At 38.6% G+C, this 23,120-nt stretch overlaps 1 protein-coding gene across 1 annotated transcript; it reads left to right on the forward strand.

Annotated features, from left to right (window-relative positions):
• LOC308556603 (keratinocyte-associated transmembrane protein 2) lies at positions 1–13,688 on the forward strand. The gene is made up of 3 exons (XM_081136004.1): positions 1–175; positions 9,692–10,221; positions 12,226–13,688. The coding sequence occupies exons 1-3, from the start codon at positions 37–39 to the stop codon at positions 12,355–12,357; spliced, it is 801 nt and encodes a 266-aa protein (XP_080992130.1). The 5' UTR covers positions 1–36; the 3' UTR covers positions 12,358–13,688.
• Positions 13,689–23,120: the final 9,432 nt, after the last annotated feature.

Below are 23,120 nucleotides of genomic sequence, written 5' to 3' on the forward strand. Positions count from 1 at the left end.
CCTAGCTACGGCGCAGGTTCCGGGCTTGAGTCCGTTATGGCCGCTGTCTCCCTGAGGAGAATGAGCGGAGCCGCGCAAGCGAAGCTGCCGCCCCGGCCGGGCATCCAGGTCCCCGGGGGTTTGGAGCGGCCGCTGGTCCTGACGCTCCTGCTCGCGTCCGCCACCCTGTCCAGTGGTAAAGCGGGCGCGGCGGCAGGGCGGTCGGGGGCGACCCGCGGAGCCAGGGAGAGGGCGCTTCCGAGTGTCCGGAGCAGAAGGCGAGGTCTAGGTGGCGCAGGGGCTCTGCCGGCCCGAGGAGGGAGAGTAGGCTGTCTGAAGGGGTCTAAGGACGTGGGGTCTGTGCGAGGCCTGAGAAGTGGGGATGAGAGCAGCAGGGACCCGGGGCGCAGGGAGCGGAGTGTGCAGATGGGCGTGGAGGGAGGAGTGGTGGCTCGGTCTAGGCTTGAAGAACGGGGGGAATGGCCGTGGTGGGGGGCGTCTCCAGAGTTCCTTGGAGGGGGTAGGTAGGTAGGAGGGTATCGAAGAGGAGGCGGCCGAGGAGATGGCCGAGGTTAGGAGGTGTGGTGTCTATACAGGGTCTCAGGGTGGGGCGGGGGGCACCCAGGGGTCATCCAGGACCAAGGTGGGCAGGAGCAGGGACCAGACTGAGCTGATGGAGTGGCTCGGAGAGCAAAAGTGAAGGGGACAGAGCTCTCTTCGGGCACTGGCATCTGTGAGGTCTGCTTCTGGAGTTTGGTACAAAAACCAGAATACAGGGCCTTGGGAGGAGGAGAGGAGCGCCCGGAGAAGGGGGATTCTTTTCAACACGGCCCCCTTCCCCGAGTCCTGGGCTGACAGGACAAGCCTGCTTTATTGTAATGGATCCACAGGATTTAAGCACTTCATTAAAAATTTTTTTTATTACTTTTACTGAGGTGTAATTGACATATAACATTATATTAGTTTCAGGTGTACAACATAATGATTCTATGTTTGCATGCACTTCAAACTAATCACTACAGTCAGTCTAGTTACCATATGTTCTCATACATAGTTACAATATTTTTTTCTTGTATTGAGAACTTTTAAGATTTACTCACATAACAAGTTGCAAATATGCAATACAGTATTACTAACTATAGTTACCATGCTGTACAGTACCTCCCCGTGACTTATTTTATAACTGGAAGTTTGTACCTTTTGACTCTCTTTACCAACCTCCCGTCCCCCCCCAACCATCAGTCTGTTCTTTGTATCTGAGCTTGGCCTTTTTTCTTTGTCTTGTCTTGTTTTGATTTATTTTGTTTTTTCAGATTCCACATATAAGTGAAATCATATGTTATTTGTCTTTGTCTGCATAGTGCCCTCAAGTTCCATACATGTCCCAAATGGCAAGATTCCTATTTTTTTTTTTTTTATGGCTGAGTAATATTCCATGTTTATATATCTAACATCCTTATTCATTCATCCATTGATGGGCGCTTACGTTGTTTCTCTATCTTGACTATTATAAATAATGCTGCATGATTAAGTATTTATTTTCTTAGAAATGTTACATTGTGAATCAAGATATTGAAGGTTTCACTGAGAAATGAGGAAACACGTAAACCAGGGCCTGAAGCTTAGGGGGAACAAGTCCACTAGTAAGAACTTATAATGATTAAACAGTATTTTTTGTAGTAGTTCCTTTTTTCTTTCAGGTTAAGACACAATCCTGCTTTTCTCCCTAAGTTTTCAGATGGAAAACTGAAAGGGATAGTGTTCTTCTGTTTGCCAACGAGGCTGTCTAGCCATTCATTCTCCTACTGAAGTGCTGTGGTTACTAGGGTTCCCAGCAGCACTGAGTGTAGGGCGACTGGACACCCCCGCCCCCAGGAGTGTTTGTAAGTGTGTGGAGAAGGACTGTGGTCCATTTTCCCAAGGCCCTTTCATCATTAGTAAAATACAATGAGGATTTCCCTGGCTGATGTAGATAGTTAACTGTGTTCCTAAAGCACTTAAGTAGCATGATTGTTTTGGTCGTTTAGTCATCTAAGAAAAACTGACATGTTACTTACATTTCTTGTTAAAATGCTTAAGATGCCTGGTTTGGGGGATATATGGCTAGTAGCTGTAGTTTCAGAAACAACTTTTCCCCCTAAGAGACAGTTGAAAATCTTGTGAGGGGAAGCTTAGAGAATTACTAGGTGTCCTTTGCGTAGGTTTTTATTTATTAGAGTTCCAGAAATATTGTTCCAACTATAGTGGGACATCTCAGGGATTTTCTTTCTTTTTAAAATTAAATATATATACTTTAAATTCAGATTTTTCCCCACTGAAAATAACTTAAATGAAAACTACAATATATGCTTTTAATAGGGAAGCAGCTTGATTGCGGTATAATGTAGCATTTATAAAGCTTTGGCTAAATATTACTGTTTTTATAAGCATGCCTTATGGTAGAGTTGATTTCAAAGTATTACTCTTGTAATAAGAAAATTAAAGTCTAGATAGAATGTACTGAATTCAAGTAAGCATAGGAAGTTAGAAAGTTACCACATCAGGTTTATTTAAACTTATTCCATATTAGGTTTCTTAAGATTTCAGTGGTTGGGTATATTCTTGGCAATCTGTAAGAATTTTTAAGTTTTATGTTTTTGTTTTGATAAGGCGTAAAATATTAATATAAACATTATTTTGGATCACTGGATGATCACCTTATGACCAAGTCTTGCCATGCCATTTCAAAAGTGTCTGTTTTTTCATTTGCCCTTGTGTTGCTCCCAAATGATCACCTAACTTTAATGTGTAATGTATTTAATTTTTTAAGGTAAAATGTGTGAATGGATTCTCAGGGTTCTGTGCATTCTTGTTTGAGAAATATATAGTTTGTTTTAAAAAAATTATTTTTAGCAGATTTATTATTTATTTATTTATTTATTTATTTACTTATTTATTTATTTTAATAGAGAGGAAGCAGGGGAAAGAGAGAGAAACATTGATTTGTTATTCTACTTATTTATTCATTCATTGGTCGCTTCTTGCATGTGCCCTGACTGGGGATTGGACCCACAACCTTGGAGTATCGGGACAATGCTCTAACCAACTGAATTACCAGCCAGGACGATATCGTTTATTTTAAGGCAGTTTTGAAAAGAGACTAGTAGGAGAGAATTAAATTTAGGAAGTTTTATTTTTAAAATGTTAAATTTTAACTAGAGAGGTAATATCAAATAGGAAAGGGTAGAAATGGAACATTTAGAAGTCTAAAAGAATATGCATATGTTTGTAGAAGCTCAACAATTAAATCCATAAAGCCAGAATTATCCCTTTGTTTTGAATACTCTTATCTGACTGGATCGACTTCTCTGTTTTGAAGGAGTAGAGGTCCAAGAGGTTGATCTAATTTGCATCAGGTGTTTTAGGTGAATTCTTAGTTTGTCTTCTTGTGTATTACTTCCAAGTTTTTAGTCCTTGAATAATACAGATTAATTATCCTCCTACTTGGTGCTGGGTATTGGAGTTACAACAACAAATGGGGTTACAGTGGAGATATCCTTAGAAGAATGAGTGAGATTTTGCCTGGCCGAGAACTCTGGGAAAGGCTTTTCAGAGGTTACAGTCGATAAAAGATGCGACTTGGGAAGTGATGTGATGAGAGTTGGGTCAAGAACATGGTCGCTAAATACAGTGGTACCTCGGCTTTCGAATGCAATCGGTTCCCGAAGACCGTTCAAGTTCTGGAACGTTCGAAAACCAAGGGATCGACAGCCGACAGCTAGGCCTCAGGATCTTACCCTCAGCAGAAGTCGTGTGGCATGTCCGACTTCCCAGGTGTGTTCGAAAACCGAAGCATTTCCTCCGGGTTTACAGTGTTCGTAAACCGAAATGTTCGTTAACCGAAATGTTCGTCAATGGAGACGTTGGAAAACTGAGGCACCACTGTACTGAATGCCTGCTTTCCGTCAAGTAGGTCTTGGGGACAGAGTAGTTAGGGAGATTAGTAAGAGATAATGAGATTGAAGTAGTGGGGGTCAGATCATGTAGGATCTTGTGGGCTGTTGTAAAGACTTGTAATTTCATTTTTGAGAGAAATGGAGAGCTCCCAGAGGTTAAAAAAAATTTTTTTTCAAATACAGTTTACATTCAGTATTGTTTTGTATTAGTTACAGGTATACAGCATAGTAGTTAGACAATCATATACTTTACAGAGTGATTCCCCCTGGTATTTCCAGTACCCAGCTAGTACTGTGCATTGTTATTACAGTATTATTCACTGTGCTTGATGCTGTACTGGGAGAGCTCCCAGAGGTCTTTAAGCAGAGGAGTAACATCTTCCTACTTAACATCAGCCACAATAACTCTGGCTGTTGTGAAGAGTGGACAGTAGTGGTTAGGATAGAAGCAGGCTGATCATTTAGAAGGCCGCTGTAGAAATCCAGGTGAGATGATGGTGACTTGGACTAGATGTTAGTAGTGGAGGAGTGAAAAGACTTCAAATTCTGCATATATTTTGAAGGCAGGGTAACAGATTGGATGTGGGTATTAAGAAAATGATGAGTCCAAGGTTTTTGGCTTGAGTAACTAGAAAAATGGAGTTTCCATTAAGCAAGAAGGAGAGTATAGGTAGAACAAGTTTTTGTTTTTGTTTTTTCTTTTTGGAGTGGGAAGTAAAAGTGCATTTTTAAGTTAAACTTTTTTTTTTTTTTAAATAACTGTAGATTCACTTGCAGTTGCAAGAAATAATACAGAGATCCTGTATACTGTTTACCTGGTTTTCACCATTGGTAACATCTTGCAAAACTGTAGTATAATATCACAGTCAGCACACTGACATTGATATAGTCAAGATACAAAGCATTTCATTCACCATAAGGACCTCTTGTGTTGCCCTTTATAGTCCCCCCACTTCCCTTCTATCCACACTCACTCCTGAAATCCTGGCAACCACTAATCTGTTTTTTGGTTTTATAATTTTGTCATTTTGAGAATGATTTTTTTGTGATTGGCTTTTTTACCTAGCGTAATTCTCTGGACTCTCATCCAAGTTGTTTCACATGACAGTAGTTGTTCCTTTTTATTGCTGAATAATATTCTGTGGCATGGATGTGTACTACATTTATTTAAACGTTCATCTGTGGGGGGACATCTGTGTTGTTTCCAGTTTTTGGCTATTATGAATAAAGCTGCTATAAACATTCAGATTTTTGTGTGAACATAGGTTTTGATTTCCCTGGGATAAATGCCCAGGAGTGCAATTGCTGGGTTATATGGTAGTTGCACATTTAGTTTTTTAAGAAATTACCAAACTGTTATCTGGCATAGCTGTCCTATTTTACATTACCACTTGCAATATATGAGTGATTTAGTTTCTTTGCATCCTTGCCAGCATTTGCTATTGTCACTTTTTTTCTTTAAAGGGCTCACAGTTTTGTTTTTTAAAAATGTTTTTATTGATTTTAAAGAGAGAAGAAGGAAAAGGGGGGAGAGAGAGAAACATGGAAATGTTGATGTGAGAGAGAAACATCAATCGGTTGCCTCCTGTACGCACCCCAATCGAACCTCTAACCTGCGCAAGTGCCCTGACTGGGAATTGAACTGGCAACCTTTTGGTGCATAGGATGACACTCAGCCAACTGAGCCACACTGCCCAGGGCATATATTGCTGATTTCTGTTTGTTAATATTTTGTTAATGATTTTTACATCCATGTTCATGAAAGATATCAGTCTTTAGTTTTCTTTTTCTGTAGTATCAGGATAATATTAGCTTCATAAAATGCATTGAGAAATGTTCCCTCCTTTTCTATTCTATGGAAGAGATTGTGTAGAACTGGTGTTAATTCTTCTTTAAACATTTGGTAGAATTCTCTAGCGGACCATCTGGGCCAAGGTATTTATTTTTGGGGAGTTTTAAAATTAAGAATTTAATTTCCGTAATAGTTATAGGGCTATTCAAATAATGTGTTTCATATTGGGTGAGCTGTGGTAGTTTGTGTTTTTAAGACTCTGGTCTTACTTAAACTTTCTCTTTTTATGACATTGTTCTGGCAGGGGAGGGAGGGTTGCTTCATATTACTGCCAGATAGAGGTAGAAATCTTCATTTGTTACTTTTGGGCAAGGGTGGGAGTTCTGGCTCCCCTCATGGTCTCCACCGACATAATGGTGGGGTGGCCTTGTTACTGCTGGGAAATGGTTAAAGTCTTGACTGGTCACTAGGCCGCCTCTGACACTGTCCCATTGTGAAGCGGCAGGTGCACCTCATTACAGGCCGGGGAGGGTGGACATTTAAGTTCCCTCCATGACCTTTGCTGGTGTGAATGTGAGTGGTGTTTACCTGGAGTAGAGTGGTTATTGTCTAAAAGTCTTCTTTCTTGCTAGGCTGCCTCTCTTCTGATCTGGCTAGAGAGAGTAGGCTTTTTGTGGGCCCCTTTTTGTCTCTACCTCTTGGTGTTTCCAGGTTGCTGCTGCCTTCTTCAGCGCCAAGTCTGCAATACCTGAAATAAAAAGAAAATCCAGGGAAGTCACCACTGGGTCATTCTGAGGCCCTAAGGTCTCTAACACTTTGCCTATTCTCTTCACCTTTCAGAGTCTTCTTATGTTATGTATGTTGTGCAGGATTTTAGCTGTATTTAGCGGGAGGAATAGGGAAGAGTATGTTTACTCCATCTTCCTGGAGGCCAGAATCAGAATTCATTTTGGACATGTTAATTTGAAGGTCAGACATGTAAGAGGAGATTTCAAGTAGGCAGTTGGATTTATGAGTCTTGAGTCTGGTAGTTCATGGAAGTTCTCTTCTGATCATTTCATTTTTCTCAGAGAAATTAGGAAGTGATGTCATCAGTTGAAAGTGAAGACAACAGAGAAGGTGTTGGAAGTTTGAGGACAGAGGAAAATGCAAATGGTCTCCTAAGGGAGCAGTAGGGTGGGTGGACTAGGAAAATATGGTGTAATTGTCAACAGCATTACATGTACACTTGAATTTTTGGCATTGAATTTAAGTGAAATAATAACAATGGTATGGTTGTATATTTATTTTCAGCCATGCTCAGCTGCTTGGTGCAGATGGGAACTAGTCAGAGAATTTGATTTAACTTGGGATGTAACCTCACCAGATAAGTGGGACAAAGTGAGCAAGCAAGGGGGAAGGGAATTGAAGGTGTATGTGAGAGGGATAGTGGCTGGCCACAGAATTGAATCTGGGTAAAGAGCGACAAGAATGTATTGGGCAAGGGACTAAAAAGGTGGTAGGGTCAGAGAATTGTGGTCCTGATGGATTCAGAATACCAGGGATGAATTCGAAGGATAGGAGGTCATGTCAGTGAGTGGGATGCATGAAATTGAGATTCTGGAAGAGTTGTGATGATAGATAATGACATTGACAGTGAGAAGTTAGGGTAAGGGGCAGGGATGGCCCATAAGAAGAGAGGAGGTCAAAGATTTTGAAATCAAGACCAGGAGTATTTCGGCCCAGCCGTCATGGCTCAGCAGTTGAGCATCGACCTATGATCCAGGAGATTGCAGTTCGGTTCCCGGTCAGGGCACATGCCCAGGTTTCCGGCTCGATCCCCAGTCAGGGGCATGCAGGAGACAGCCGATCAGTGACTCTCTCATCATTGATGTTTCTATCTCTCTCTCCCCTCTTCCTCTCTCTAAAATCAATAAAGATATATTTAAAAAAAAGAAAAAAATACAGAAGTATTTGGGTAGAGTGAACTCAAGCCAGAAGCTAAAATCATTGAGAATAAGGGATCCTAATGGGGAATTTTTGGACAGTGGTTAGTGGGTGATAGCTGATGACAGGAGAATGAAGGCTGGGGGTGTTTAGGGAGGGAAGTGGGAGAATGGTCTGGAAGGGGCTCCACCCATTCTCCCGTAGAATAGTTCTCCCTCCTCTATACTCAGTGTACAAGGATGTGGGAGAAAAAAGAACTATTAATTAATAGGGCTGCAGGGAAAGTATGTCCTTAAGGGAGATTCAGGTTTCAGTTATTAAAAAAGTGAAAGGTGAAAGAAGGGATTTGCTGGTGAGTGACTGAATTCTAGAGCGCAAGGTGGAGGGGTTTGTGGACGCGGAGGGGGTGGGAGATGGGGACAAGTTATAATCATTCCCACCCCTTTCAGCTGTGTCCTTTCAATGTGCATGACTGTTCCAAAGGTCAAGCATAGAAAAAGAATTGTTTTGAAAATCAAGTCTAGTTTGTTGGCTCCCAGTTTTAAAATTTTATTTTAAAACATGTTTTCCCACACTTTGTCAGGAAAATTAAATGTATCAGAGCAACAACAATTTGTAAATGCCTGAATCATAACTAAGTTGAGGTGATAAATGTCAAAATCTTTTAAGAAATTTCCTGTTAATAGTTTTCTGAATAATGCACTCAGTTGTAGTCCCTGTTTGTTTCTTCTAGTGAAAAATTTGAAGGAACCAACTGTTGCAACTGTTTTAGGAGAGTTTTACTAATCACTCAGTTTTTTACTAATTTATTAAATTTTCTGAGATTCTAGTCAGTCCAGTTTTTTCTATATGAAATGGATGATACACAAACCAGAATGTATTCACATAGACAAAGAGTTTTCTGTTAGGTTGTTCATTTGTGTGCATGCACACCTGGTTTTGAAAGCCCAGGAACGATTTGGTTTAATCTTAGTCCTATAAACTATTTTCCTTTACTTTGATAGACTTAAAAATATTATGTGAGTATTTTTAGATCTCATGTGACATTTTTAAAAAAGTATAATGGATATTCTTGAAGTTGTTCAACAGATACTACATTAGATTGTAAATTAGAAACACTGTTAAGTTTCAGCAGGCATGCCTCTGAACTTTTGGTATATAGAGTTACTTCTGTAAATAATTTAACTTTTACTTTAGTAAATCATGCTGAGTGGGTAGGGGCATAGGGAAATAAGAGCTTGTATGTATTTGGTGTCATTCCCATGCCCAGATTGCCTTCCTTAATCTTTAAAATAGTCTAGTTCACACTTTGTTTTAAGCTCCGGTTTCCAATATTTTTCCTTTAGGAGTTTTCCCTTTCTTCTTCCTAAGAATACTTAAAAAAAAAAAAAAAAATTGGGGAGTTGGGGATCTTCCAGTTCTAGTAGCACTTAGAAATGCTGTCTACATTAGCTTCTCTTGAATTTGTTGTATTGTGTTGAAAGTACTTAAGTTCAGATTTCTTTTTATTATATTTATTGGGGTGACATTGGTTAATAGGATCATATAGGTTTCTTTCACAAGAGCTGTATATTGTACTGTGTGCCCAGCACCCAAATTTCATATCTAGTTTGTGATCTACTTGAGCTAGGATCAGCCACTGCTTTTCTGTTCTGGGCATGGGGTGGAGTCTGGCTGGGCAAAGATTACTGAAGTCCAGTCCCTTCGTGAAATGAAAACAGAGGGGTTGGGTGAGAGCTGTGCTTGGACTTTGCCAGTGTGACCTAAAGTCAAAGTCCCCTTTATTCTTTGTTTTTTTCTTTTGTTGGCTGGGTAGGTCTTCCTTGCTGCTTAAGTTGTTACTGTCTGGCAAGGCAGTTGTTATCTGATGAATAATTGACTGACTGAAGAAAACTAACTGATTGCTGCCTATTGAGGCTTATTAACTGAATCTCAAGAGCAAGATATAGGAATTTAGCAAAGAGAAATGCTTAGTAAAAAATTTAAGTTAAAATGCTTCTAGCTTAATGGATATAAAGCCAGAGATTTCCATTTAATGCTTTTTATTCACTTATTTTAGCTCTATTACCAGCTAACCCAGTGAGCGAGACTGTACCCGAGGAAGATGTTTCTACTCCAAATGTGAGTGCTGTTTTAACAGATGAAAAACAAACCAAACCTCCTATTTCCCAAACCAGCACTACTCTCCTTCCCACAACTAGTACAGAGAAAAGCGGAAGGGCATCGGTCTCCCCTCATCCCTCACCTACTGCTTCTCCGTCCCAAGCGGAAGCTGATAACAATGAAGATCCTAGCATAGAAGAGGAGGATCTTCTCACCCTGAATAGTTCTCCTTCCACTGCCAAAGATACTCTGGACAATGGTGATTACGGAGAACCAGACTATGACTGGACCACCAACCCCAGGGAGGATGAGTCCAGTGAGACGTTGGAAGAAAACAGGGGCTACATGGAAATTGAACAGTCAGTGAGATCATTTAAGACCCCATCCTCAAATATAGAAGAGGAAGATAGCCATTTCTTTTTTCATCTTATTATTTTTGCTTTTTGCATTGCTGTTATTTACATTACATATCACAACAAAAGAAAGGTAAGTTTGAGTTTTTCAGCCTCTTTAGTTGCCTTTTAATATCTGAGTTGTACTTCTTATTAATGCTTCTGATGATTCAGGGTTTTTTCTTTAGTCAAGTTTAAAATGGTAAAATATTGAGATGCCTAATCAGTTTATAAATCTGTGGTATATTTTAACAAATTATAGTCAGAATTCTTTACTACATGTGTTTCTAAGAAAGGAAATAAAATTATTTTTTAATGAGCAAAAGCCAAAAACCCTGTGATTAAAAAAATTTTTCTTTAAAAAATTTACTGATTTTAGAGAGAGAGAGAGGAAGGGAGAGTGGGTGTGAGAGAGATTTGTTGTTCTATTTATTGATGCACTCATTGGTTGCTTCTTGTATGTGTCCTGACTGGAGATCAAACCCACAACCTTGGTGTATCAGGATGATGCTCTAACCAACTGAGCTACCCCGCCAGGGCAAAATGCCGCGATTAAAAAAAGTAAAAGGTTTTATATCTTAATTTAACATTGCTATTTCAGTGGGAATACTTGTGGAGAAAGATTGTTAATTTAGTACTTTTAATTAATCAAGCATTTAACTTAGTGATTTTTTAATAACTTTTCCCCTGGTTGTAAAAGTTTATTTTAGGGAATTCAGAAAACAAGGAAAAGTATAGAAATGAAAATTTAGGCATCCACCCAAAGCTGAGTATTAGTAACATTTTGGTGTATTTCTGGTCTGCAAATGCATATGCAATTCAGACATATATGTGTATGTTATAATTTTTAATTTTATTTTTTGTATGTTATAATTTTTAAATGAATTTGATCTCATGTAGAGTTCTGTATTGTGCTTTCTACCTAACGAATAATAAGCATTTTCCATTATTATTAATATTCTTTAAAAACAAGATTTAATAGCTACATATTTTATTTGAACATTTAGATGATTTCCAATATTTGGTTCAGAAATAATGTTGTGATGAACATTTCTGTACTGAAATTGGTTTGTTAGATTCCATGAGGCAAAGGAGGAATAAAGAGGACTGAATGGCCCTTGCTGGGTTGCTTGGTTGAAGTGTCGTCCTTACACCAAAAGATGGTGGGTTTGATTCCTGGTCAGGGCATACACCTAGGTGGTGGGTTTGATCTGGTTGGGGCCCATATGGATGTGTACAGGAGGCATCCTGTTGATGTTTTCCTCTCACATCGATGTTTCTCTCTCTCTCTCTCTTTCCCCCCCTTCCTTCCTCTCTCTAAAAAGCAATAAACATATCCTAACATATCCTCGGGTAAGATTAAAAATTTTTTTTTTTTTGAAAAAGAGGACTGGATGGATAACTTAGTGTAAGGGTGCATCTTGGCACTCTTAGCCTCAGAGCTGAACAGTTAAGCTTTTCAAATACTTAAAGGGAGATCCAACACGCAATGTCCTTTTAATACTTACTGGTCAGGAAGTCTCAGATTTTGACTTTATTGTAACTTGCTTTGTGATTCCTGGCAAGCCACCTTTCCCTTTGGGACCTTGATTTTCTCACCTGAGAAATGACAAAACTAGACCAGATAATTTCGAAATGCCTTCCAGCATTGAGAATCAGTGATCCTAAAATCCTTTTGGTTATTTGTGGTTTAGTGGTCTATCACTAGCTTTGTAAATATTTGTAGGTGGACAAAATTTTGAATGCCAGGGATATTCTATCCCACTGTTTAATGTTGGGCCATCTCTGTTATAAACACCTTAGGGGACTTGTTAAATAGGTAGGTTCTTGGACTCCACTGCAGACTACTAACTCACTCATCTCTGAAGAGAGAGCCCAGGAATCAGTCTTTAACAAGCACTCTGTGTACATTAAAATCTGAGAAGCACTGTCTGGCCTTGTTTACAAGATGGAAAACAAAATAGCATTTTTGCTGTTGTTGATATTTTACTTTTCGTATTTGGGAACCTAGGGAAAAGGTATTTCACTTGTTATAAAAACTTTTAGCATCTCCTCCATTTTTTCTCATAAATGTCTAATTTATTTTTTCTTATTCCAGATTTTCCTTCTGGTTCAAAGCAGGAAATGGCGTGATGGTCTTTGTTCCAAAACAGTGGAATATCATCGTCTAGACCAGAATGTTAATGAGGCAATGCCTTCTCTGAAGATTACCAATGATTATATTTTTTAAAGAAGTGTGATTTGAGTTTGCTTATTATGTAATTTTATTTGCTTGACTTTTTATATGATATAGTGAAGATTTTTGCCATAGGCAATTGATATTAAATGAGAGGTGGGTCTCTCTTTATTTTGCCTTGGTGCTTTGGAAATTAAATGCCACAAACAAGGAGTATATAATTTTTTATCTACACTTTCAGAGGTGAATTCAATCAGTTGGCCAAAATGTGGAGCATTACCTGTTACTTTTTATTGTTTTAGATTTCTTTATTGTACTTCTGGAAGTATTAGTGATGCTACTTTTAAAAGATCCCAAACTTGTAACTAAATTCTAACATATCTGGTACTGCTGACTCAGATTCTAGTTCTGCCATCCAAATACTTTTTTTTAAGGATACATTTCTTTGTGCTCTCAAACTGTAATCTACAAGGATGTATGTAATAATACTTTGCATATAAGTAAAGTATTATTTTTCTTCTCCAGGAAAATTGCTTTGGATATTTTTAGATAATTTAAACATAATTTAAGATAATGATACTACTCAATCTGACCACAATTTTAGGTCAATTAATAAATGTGTCTAGAAATTCTGGCAATAGAATAGAGACTGCAGTTTGCAGTGGACATAGGTAAAATGTTACAGAAATAACACTTTTGGTTTGAATTACTGAATTAAATTTAGAGGTAGAAATTGTGGTAAAATATTAAATACATGTACAATTGCTTTTAGTTAGCAATTGATTATAGCATGGGTTCTTCCAAGCTTTCAAGCAAGGGGCAGAGTTTAAAATTATATCAGATTTTTTTCACTTTATTATTTTGTAGTAAGTTTGAATAAATTTTAGGGGCCATTATCGCTTAAGTAATATTATATATAGGTCTTTCAAATTAAAATTAAATCTGAATGAAGTTGTATACATAAAGAATATATGTGTACACTGATGTTTTCTCCCACTGTACTTTTTTTTTTAAACAGCAACTGGAAATTATTACTGTATTTTATTTCAGCCTATCGTAAAGAACTGATCAGTGTGTAAATATGTGATTTGAACCATGTTTGATTTACAAGTGTCACTACCAACTTTTTAGAAAAGATAATCCCTAATGTATGTCAAACACCCACTCAAAAAGCCAGGGTGATCGAGTAGGCGTGTGCTTTGTGTAGAGATAGGAGGAGCAGGGCAGTCCATCACTTCTCTCAGTGGACAATTTACTGTTCTAATAGGGAAGGGAAGCACAATGGAAATACACCTGAGCTGTTTTATTGCAGTAATTTTTTTCATATCTGAAATTGTATTAATATTTTGAATAAGATTTTAAAAAATAAATGGCAAAGATATCAATCCATGATTTTATAAATGTGTTTCATTTTAATGATGGCATGGGGTCCTTCATTTGGATAGGGTTAGTGCTGTGTCTGGGGGGAAGCTAAACTGACTAGCTTGCTTTTGTTTGTTTTAACAGTAGAACTCTGCCTCTACAAATTCCACTTACTTTCAAATCTTACTTTAGGTCCAATTTACCGCTAAGTACTAAAGTTGGAATCTATAGCAAAATAGGATTGCAAAGAAAAATAAAGCACTTAAATCAATGTGTGCTTTCTGGCATGCTGGCCTCCCTGTTGTCTCCCTGTTGAAGGCTCCCCCATCCTGGCAGATCATCCCCAAGTGGATCTAGGTTTTTGGGTTCTTCCTGATGGCACAGTCTTTGCTACTCAAGTCCCAGTGCTCAAATCAGGTAGCTTCTGACTTTTAGGAATCAGTTCATTGATTTAAAATGCTCCCAGAGTCATGCAGAGGCACCTGAGCTGTTGGTCTATAAATACATAATTTAGACATATATATATATGTTATAATTTTAAAATGAATTTGATCTCATACAGAGTTTTTTGTTTTTAGCAGTACAGAGGTCTTTTATGTTTTTACACATATCATGCCATGAATTTATAGGAATTGGGTTCCAGCAGCTCAGGCTCCTTTCATTGGTTCTGTAAAGTGTGCTTCTTGGCTGGAGCAGGCTGGGGCTTCAGCTGAACCCAGGCACCTTTCTCTTTGGCTTCCTTTTTTTCCTGATCATTTTCCTTCACGCGTTTCAGGAAGCTGTCTCAGCTCTGAGAGTGCTTAACATGCTCAATATCTACATTAAGTCTCTTGGCAAGAATCTTGCCCTTAACCTGTTTACAGCAATGCCCTCTGCATGCTGGGTGACTCTGTAGACTCTTCCAGTTTTGCCATGGTAACATCTGTGGGGCATTTGTTTTTGAACAGTGCCTGTTCCCTTGATGTCTACAGTATCACCTTTCTTGCAAATTTGCATGCATGTGACCAAAGGAACAACTCATGTTTTCTAAAAGACCTAGAGACCCTATAGCAGGTGCCCCTCCTCTTTCCCTTTGTGTTAGTCATTTTGGTGAATTACTGGAAAATGTCATTTCTGGCTGAAAGGTCATATAGAGCTTTGTATTTTGCTTTTTATCTAACAAATCATGAACATTTTCCATATTGTTAATAGTCTTTTAAAACATATAATAGTTATCTGTTTTATTTAGCTGTTTTCCTGTTGACTGTTGAGATGGTTTCCAATTTTTGGTACAGCAATAATATTGTGTGAACATTTCTGTACTGGAATCGGTCTGTTGGATTCCATGAGGCAAAGGAAGCATAAATAGGACCGAATGGCACAAGTAAGACCCACATTTGAGTATCCTACTCACGTGTGGTATTGTCTGCCCCCTTCTGTGTCACTTTCTGCATAGACCAGGAGCTCTGCACCAGATGTTGGTACTAAGGGTGTAAAGGTTACCCTTTAACTCCTGTTTCTGTATCTTATTTGAAAAGGAATGTGTTGAAGCTTGTGAGGCACAGACACTTAGAATTTGTTAAGGCAGGCATGTCTTGGCTGGGGTTTTGATTTTAGATGTGAACTCTCGAGGGTGAGTGCAAGCGCTTTTGTGGGGTACAGGAGGCCCTCTTGTGGAGTGTCAGTTTGAGAACAGAGACTGGCTCTGACTCATCTCTAGCCCTATATACAGCACTGCCTGGCACCTCCTAGGCCCCTTGAAATGATTCAGTGACATTTGTGAAATTAGATGCAGAGAAAACCAAGGCAAATCAGGCTCTGCACTGGCTCATGTAGTCGGCATAGCCTAATTCTACTAACGTCTGGGACCTAGAACTGCATGCAGGATGTGGTGTGTCCGCTTTGTCTGAACATCCACAGTCCCACATGAAGCAAAAGCCCACATTGTGTGAGATCTCACCCTTCCCCCAAATCCAGGCTCCATCCGAGCAGCTGCTGCCCATGAGGCAGAGGGGGTGGAGAAGCTCACTGCTCTCACAGCTGCCAAAGCGTTTCAGTCCTCCCTGGCACCTCTGGCTGACTGCCTGTCGCCTTTTCTCAGCCTTGCCTGCTGGTGCAATGGTTTACTGCCCGTCTGGGCTCAGCAGTAAGTTGCTTTTAGGCTGCTGAGCACGCCTTGCTTCTGGAGGAGCAAGGACAGAGGCAGGGCTGGGCGCCGAGGTTCGCTTTCAGGTGTCCACAGGCTGCCGTTACTGCAGCATTGCACTAAAAGCAAAACACCTGGGCTCCCTGCACGCAGGCCCTGCGCTGCGAGCTGGGGATGGCAGTGGGTCAAGACAGACGCGCTCTCTGTCCCCATGGTGCCCACCCTCAGGCAGAGAAGAAAACGAATTAAGCGATCACAGTGAGGTGTGATGAATGTTCATATGCCAGAAACTGGATTTCACTTTCATTTCTTCATGGTAAAGGTAATTTAGACTTATGACAATAGCAGCCAACACCAGTGAGCGCTGAGGATGGACGGGCACTTACTGTGCTCTGGGCGCCCACCAGCCCAGTATAGATGGTCCCTGGCTTAAGATGCTTTGACTCGTGATTTTTCGACTTGATGATGGTGTGAAAGTGATACAGATTGAGTGGAAAATGTACTTAGAATTTTGAATTATGATCTTTTCTCAAGCTAGGGGCAGCGAGCTGCTGCTCCCAGCCAGATATGCAATCACCAGGGTAAACAACCAATATCCTACAGTGTATTCATCGTGTGAGATGATTTTGCCCAACTGTAGACTGATGTAAGTGTTCTGAGCACCTTTAAGGTAGATGAGGTGTGTCAGGAGGTCAGGTATATTAAATGCGTTTTCTACTTACGACATTTTTAAATTACAATGGGTTTATTGGGACGCAACCCCATCATAAATTGAGGAGTATCTATTACCCCATTTCTCAGGTAAGGAAACAAGTCTACAGAGTTAAACAACTTGCCTGAGGTCATGTAGCTGATCAGAGAGAGCTGGGATTTGAATTAAGGTAAGGTCTAACTCTAGATTTCCTTTTCTTTATGAGACAGCTACAGAAAAGTAAGAGGAAAAATTATCCAAAGGGTCTCTCCCCTTAGGCCCTAAACATGGAGGTATATCATCTTTTTCTTCCTTTTAAAATTGCTTTTATTATGAATATAACAACACACTATATGAAAATGCATCAAACAAATGTGCAGCTTAATAAATTATCTTAATAAATCACAGAGCAAATGCTCGTGTGGCTATCGCCCAGGCAGAGAAATCAGACTTTGCCGGTGCTCCAAGCTCCCCTTCCCAACCACTACCCACTCCCTCCCTCCATTGTCACCTTTACGGGAATCACTACCTCCCTTTTTAGATTTACTGCCTAAGTATATACCCCTAACACTATAACTTAGTACGTTTTGGGCTTTTATACACATTGAATCATAGTGTGCGTTGTATATATTCTTTTGTGACTGGCTCCTTTCATCATAGATTATGATAGTGAGATTCCTCATAGTTCAGTGTGTAGCTGTCGCTCATTTGTTTTCATTGCTGTTTGGTATTTGATTGTAAAAATAAACTGTGTTATATTTTTCTAGTCTATTATTGATGGACATTTGAGTTATTTCAGTTTCAGACTGTTATGGATGATACTGTTAGGAACATTCTTACACAGATACGTGTCTTTTGTTGCTTGTAGGAGGGCTTGCATTTCTGGTGGGTATATCTACCCAAGAGTTGAGTGGTTGGATGCATACTTGAACAGCGAATGCCAAACAATGTTCTCAAGTGATTGAACCGATTCATGCTTCCTAGCAGTGGATGAGAGCTCCTGTTGCCCCACATCCTTGCTAACACTTGGCATTGTTAGTGTTCTTAATTTTAGCTAATCTGGTGGATATATGGTGGTATCTCATTGTGGTTGGACTTGGCATTTCCCTGATGATTAATCGTATTGATCAATTTTTCATATTTATTGGACATTTGAATGTCCTTTTTCGTGAAGTGCTTGTTCAAGTCTTTTGCTTAGTTTTCTATTAGAGTGTCTGTCTTTTTCTTACTGTTTTGTGGGAGTTCTCTATGATGGATGTAAGCCCTTAGTTGGTTATATATGTGACACATTGCTTGTCTGGTTTGCTTTGACACTCTTAACAGTGTCTTTTGATGAACAAAAGTTCTTAACATTTTTTTGAGGAAATTAGAGCTCTCTTTATTGAGATACTTTACATGGATAAATTCACAGGTTTTAAGTGTTCAGTTCAATCAGCTTTGACAATTGTATATATTTGTGTAACCACCATCCTGAACAACACATATGATATTTCCATCACCCCAGAAAGTCCCCAAATGCCTCTTTCCAGGCACTTCTTCACCCACCTTCGAGAGGAACCGCTCTCTGATTTCTGTCATCATAGATTAGTCTGCCTGTTCTAGAATTTCATATAGATGGAATTAAAAGTATGTATTCTCTTGTGTCTAACTTTTGGTCAACATATGGTTTTACTTTTGTTTTTAGATTCACTCATATTGTTGCATTATCAGCAGTTTATTACTTTTTATTGCTTAGTAACATTCATTGAACCAATAGACCACAATTTATTCATTCTATTGACGGACATTTGTATTGTTTCTAGATATGTGCATATATACACACATATATATATCTGGATTTAATGTTTATTACATATATATTAAATATATTAATTATACATTTTAATTTAATACTATTTTATAAATAAGTATATACTAAACTTTTAATTTTAAAATAATTATAGATTAATATGCAACCATAAGAAATAATACAGAGACCCTATGTATCCTTTACCCAATTTCCCTTGATAACATTTTGCAAAACTGTAGTACATTTTGCAAAACTATATAACAATCAGGAGAGCATTTCCATCACCACCAGGATCCCACTAGTTGCCTACTTCCCTCCCACCCTCAGTCCCTCCTTAACCCTTGGCAACCACTGATCCGTTCTCCATTTGTATTATTTGGTCACCTTAAGAATGTTATATAAATGGAATCATATAGCACACAACCTTTTGAGATTTGTTTTTTCATTCAGCATAATCCTCTGGAGTTCACTCAGTTTTTCATACAGGTGGTTGCAAGTATCAGCAGTTCCTTCCTTTTCACTGCTGGGTAATATTCCAAGCCTGGAGGTACCACATGTTCTTTAATCATCCATCTCTTCAAGGATGTCTGGGTTGTTTCCAGTTTTTAACTATTATGAATAAAGCTACTCTAAACACTTATGTACGGATTTTTGTATGAACGTCTTCAGTTCTCTAGGATAAATGTCCGGGGTGCCATTGCTGGATTATATGGTAGGTGCATATTTAGTTTTAAAGAAAGTGCTACAGTGTTTTCCACAGTGACTGTACTATTTTACATTCCTACCAGCCACATGGGAGTGATCCAGTTTCTCTGCATCCTTGCTAACATTTAGCTTTGTCATTTTTCCCTTTAACCATTCTGGTAGGTGTGTAGTGATGTTTTACTATCGTTTCAATTTGTATTTCCCTAGTAGAATGATGCGCATCTTTTTCATGACTTGTCATCTGTATATCCTCTTTGGTAAAATGTCTCTTCATGTCTTTTGCCTATATTGTAATTGGAAAGTTTGCTTTTTGGCTGTTATTTTTTAAAAGACTTTTAGTGTGGTAAAATATAAATAATTATTGTAGCCATTTTAAGAGCACACTTCAGTGGCATTAATTACATTCACACTGTTGTGCAACTATCACCACTAACTGTTTCCAACACGTTTTCATCACCCCAACAGAAACTCTGCAATCATTAAGCAATAACCTCCTTTCCCACACCCCGCGTAACCTCCAATCTTTCCGTCTCTATGAATTGGCCTATTCTAGATATTTCACATAAGTGGAATCAGTCAGTATTTTTTTGGGTCTGGCTTATTTCACTTAGCATGATATTTTCCTATTGTAGCATGTATCAGAACTTCATTCCTTTTTGTGGATGAGTAATATTCCATTGCATGTATATACCACATTTTGTTTATCCATTCATTTATACGGTCACTTAGGTTGTCTCCTTTTTGGTTATTGTAAATATTGCTGCAACTAACATTGGCATACAAATACCTGTTCTAGTCTTCATTTTCAATACTTTTGGGTATATACCTAGGAGTGTAACTTTTGTCATATGGTAATGCTGTGTTTAGCTTTTTGAGGAATTGTCAAACTACCGTAGTAGCTGCATCATTTTTATATTCCCACCAGTAATGTAAGAAGGTTGGTTCTAACTCCACATCTTTGCTAACACTTATATTCATTCATTCATTCATTCATTCATTCATTCATTCATTCATGTCCTGATAGGTGTGAAGTGGTATCTAACTGTGGTTTCCATTCGCATTTCCCTAATGACTGATTTCTCACGTGCTTCACAATCACCTCTTCTATTGTTGGAAGAGTTTGAGAAGGACTGATGTTAATTAGTCTTTAATTGTTTGGTAGAATTCACCAGTAAAGTCATTTGGTCCTGAACTTTTTTTTGGTTTTGATTACTGATTCAATTTCTTTAGTTGTATGCTATATGTATTACATAATGTATTCTTAAAATAAATTTAGAAAAAGGAAATGGTATTAAGAAAATCATAAGGAAGAGAAAATACATTTACAGTATTTATTGAAAAAATCCATTTATAAGTGGACATATAAAATTCAAACCCATGTTATTCAAGGGTCAACTGCAGTTAGATCATGCTTTTTAAAATCCATTCTGCCAATCTCTGCCTTTTCACTTGGAGAGCTTAATCCATTTACATTTAAAATAATTACTGATAAGAAAGGACGTCTGCCATTTTGCTGTTTGTTTTCTGTATGTCTTATACTTTCTTTGTCCCTCATTTCTTCATTACTATCATCTTTTGTGTTTAGATTTTTTTTGGTAGTGAACCATCTTGATTCCATTCTCATTTCCTCTGTATTCTCTATATATTTTCTTTGTGATTACCATGGGTGTTACATTTAACATCCTACACTTGTAACAGTTTATTTTAAAACTCTGCTCTTATATAGCTATAGCCTCCTCCCCTTTATGTTATTGTTACAAATAACATTTTTATATATTGTGTGTCCAATAGTATAGCTTTATAATTATTTTTTATGTATTTATCCTTAAAATCCTGTAGGAAATAAAAAGTAGAGTTATAAACCAAAAATATAATGATACTTACTTTTATATTTACCCATGTGTTTTCCTTACCAGAATTCTTTATTTCTTCATATGGCTTGTGTTACTATCTCTTGTCCTTTTATTTCAATCTGAAGTTCACTAGAGGGATTCTTGTAGTGACATTCTTGTAGGGCATGTCTAATAGTACTCAGCTTTTGTTTTTCTGGGAATATCTTAATTTCTCTCTAATTTTTGAAGGACAATTTTGCTGGATTTAGAATTATTGGTTGACAAGTTTTTCTTTCAGCACTTTATATATATAAATTTAAATATATAAATATGTCTTCTGACTTCCTAACTAAGAATCTCTTGTACGTGATGAGTTGTTTCTCTTCCTGCTTTCCAGAGTCCCTCTTTGATTTTGTTGTTCAAGGGTTTGATTATAACATGTCTTAGTGTGGATCTCTGAGTTTATCCTACTTGGAGTTTTTGGAGCTTTTTGGATTTTTAGATTTATGTTTTTTGTTAAATTTGGGAAGCTTCTGGTTATTATTTCTTCAAATATCTCTTTTTGCCCTTTCTCATCTCTTCTTCTGGGATTTCCACAATGTATATGTTGACCTGCTTGTCCTACAGGATCCATAGACTCTGCTCATTTAATTTCTTTCTTCCTGCTCTTTAGACTTGATAATTTCAGCAGGCCTGTCTTCAGGTTTGCTGATTTTATTCCTGCCTGCCCAAACCTGATATTGAGTCCCTCTAGTGAATTTCAGTTATACTTTTCAACTGAAGAATTTCTGGATGTCTCAGCTAAGTGCCAGGAGTATTAATGTGGTATTAACATGTGTTAATGAGATTTCTTTACTTTGGCAGGGTCATAACATTAATTTCCCTCAGCGCTTTTGCTCTCAACCCAGTAGCAGCTACTATCTGGCAAGCCTTAGGTGGTCTCTTCCTACACATGAGTAACCTAGACATCAGCCACAGATTTATAAGAAACCCCTACATTGACCTATTGGGCCACCTGCCTGCACAGCTCTCTTCTCTCCGATACCCAGTCTTTCAGATTATAGCTGCTCTAAACTCTGACTTCCTCAGCTCTGGTACTACCATGCTCCAATTGGAGTCCAGCTCCTTTAAACATGACTAGGAAATTGTCCTCAATCACAGAGCTGGGTGGTTGAGTGATTGTGCTGCTTATCTCTTGAATTTCCCTTCTCTCCAGGGATCATAGTCTTCTACCCACTGTCCTTGCCTGAATAGTTGTCACATATAAATGTACCAGTCATATATACATATATATGCATGTGTGTATATATGTAGTATGTGTGTGTATGTATATTTTAGTTTTTATAGTTGTTTATGATGGGAGGGCCAGACTGGTGCCAGCTACTCCATCATAGAGGCAGAAGTTTCCCTCTTTTTATCTTGATGAAGTGGATTATGTGTTGGAAAAGATGTTGAAACAGGCAGAGCCAGCCACTCTCCCCGAGCCCCTGCTTTTGTCAGGTTTCTATGAGTAATAGAGAAATTACTTGTTAGGCTCTGCAAGTGCATAGGTGTGATTTCTTGCATCCCCCTGTCCTTAGTATACTTCAAATGAAGGGACTTTTACTACATGAGCACTGATGGCAAGATTCTCTTGGATCATGGAAGTCATTTACCTTATTGTTTCCGACAAAGAATATGTTTGTTTCCCATTAAAAACCCAGTTTTGCCTGTATTAGCCTGCCCTTTTGCATCAAGGAAGTTAGAAAGGTTGCCCTGTTACCTGGTTGATGGTGGATGGGAACATAACACTTTCAAAGGTCTATCTGGATTCTTTGCTGCTATAAGTCATTAGCACATGGACCAGACTCCTGGCCATGGGCCTGCAGGCAGAAAGCCGTGTTGCAGCAGAGGACACACAAGAGATGTCTTTGTCTTTTACCCCATTAGGAAGGAGGCACGGCCAAGCCAAATACCCAAACAGAGAAGTTACTCTGAGACATGCTATGCCTATAAAGGAATCTGAAGCTTGGCATCTCACCCTGTTCCAGAAGCCCACAGGCAACTCATTCATTCAGTAGATATTTAATGATTAACTATACTGAGCGAGGTCCTGTGTTGGGTTCTGGGCATAGAGGGCGAGGGGAAGATTCGTCAAGGACACGATGTTTGAACTGGCTCCTAGGGCTGGATCTTGGTTCCAAAGAAAACTGAGGAAAGAAATTTCAATGAGCTAATCTTTTCCATATTTTTATTAGAATAGAAGAACCTACAAACTGAATTTATTTTCTGGAAAAGGACCCAGAGATTTCATCTTGGAGGCTGGGCAGTTTC

Source organism: Miniopterus schreibersii (assembly GCF_964146895.1).
Source record: "Miniopterus schreibersii genome assembly, chromosome: 4".
Classification (NCBI taxonomy): Eukaryota; Metazoa; Chordata; class Mammalia; order Chiroptera; family Miniopteridae; genus Miniopterus; species Miniopterus schreibersii.

What these genes read in the sequence shown, in the direction of transcription:
- LOC308556603 (XM_081136004.1), top strand. Translation starts at nt 37, where the DNA reads ATGGCCGCTGTCTCCCTGAGGAGAATGAGCGGAGCCGCGCAAGCGAAG. An exon ending in GTCCGCCACCCTGTCCAGTG is followed by an intron (nt 176 to 9,691) that starts GTAAAGCGGGCG and finishes CACTTATTTTAG; the next exon opens with CTCTATTACCAGCTAACCCA. An exon ending in CATATCACAACAAAAGAAAG is followed by an intron (nt 10,222 to 12,225) that starts GTAAGTTTGAGT and finishes TTCTTATTCCAG; the next exon opens with ATTTTCCTTCTGGTTCAAAG.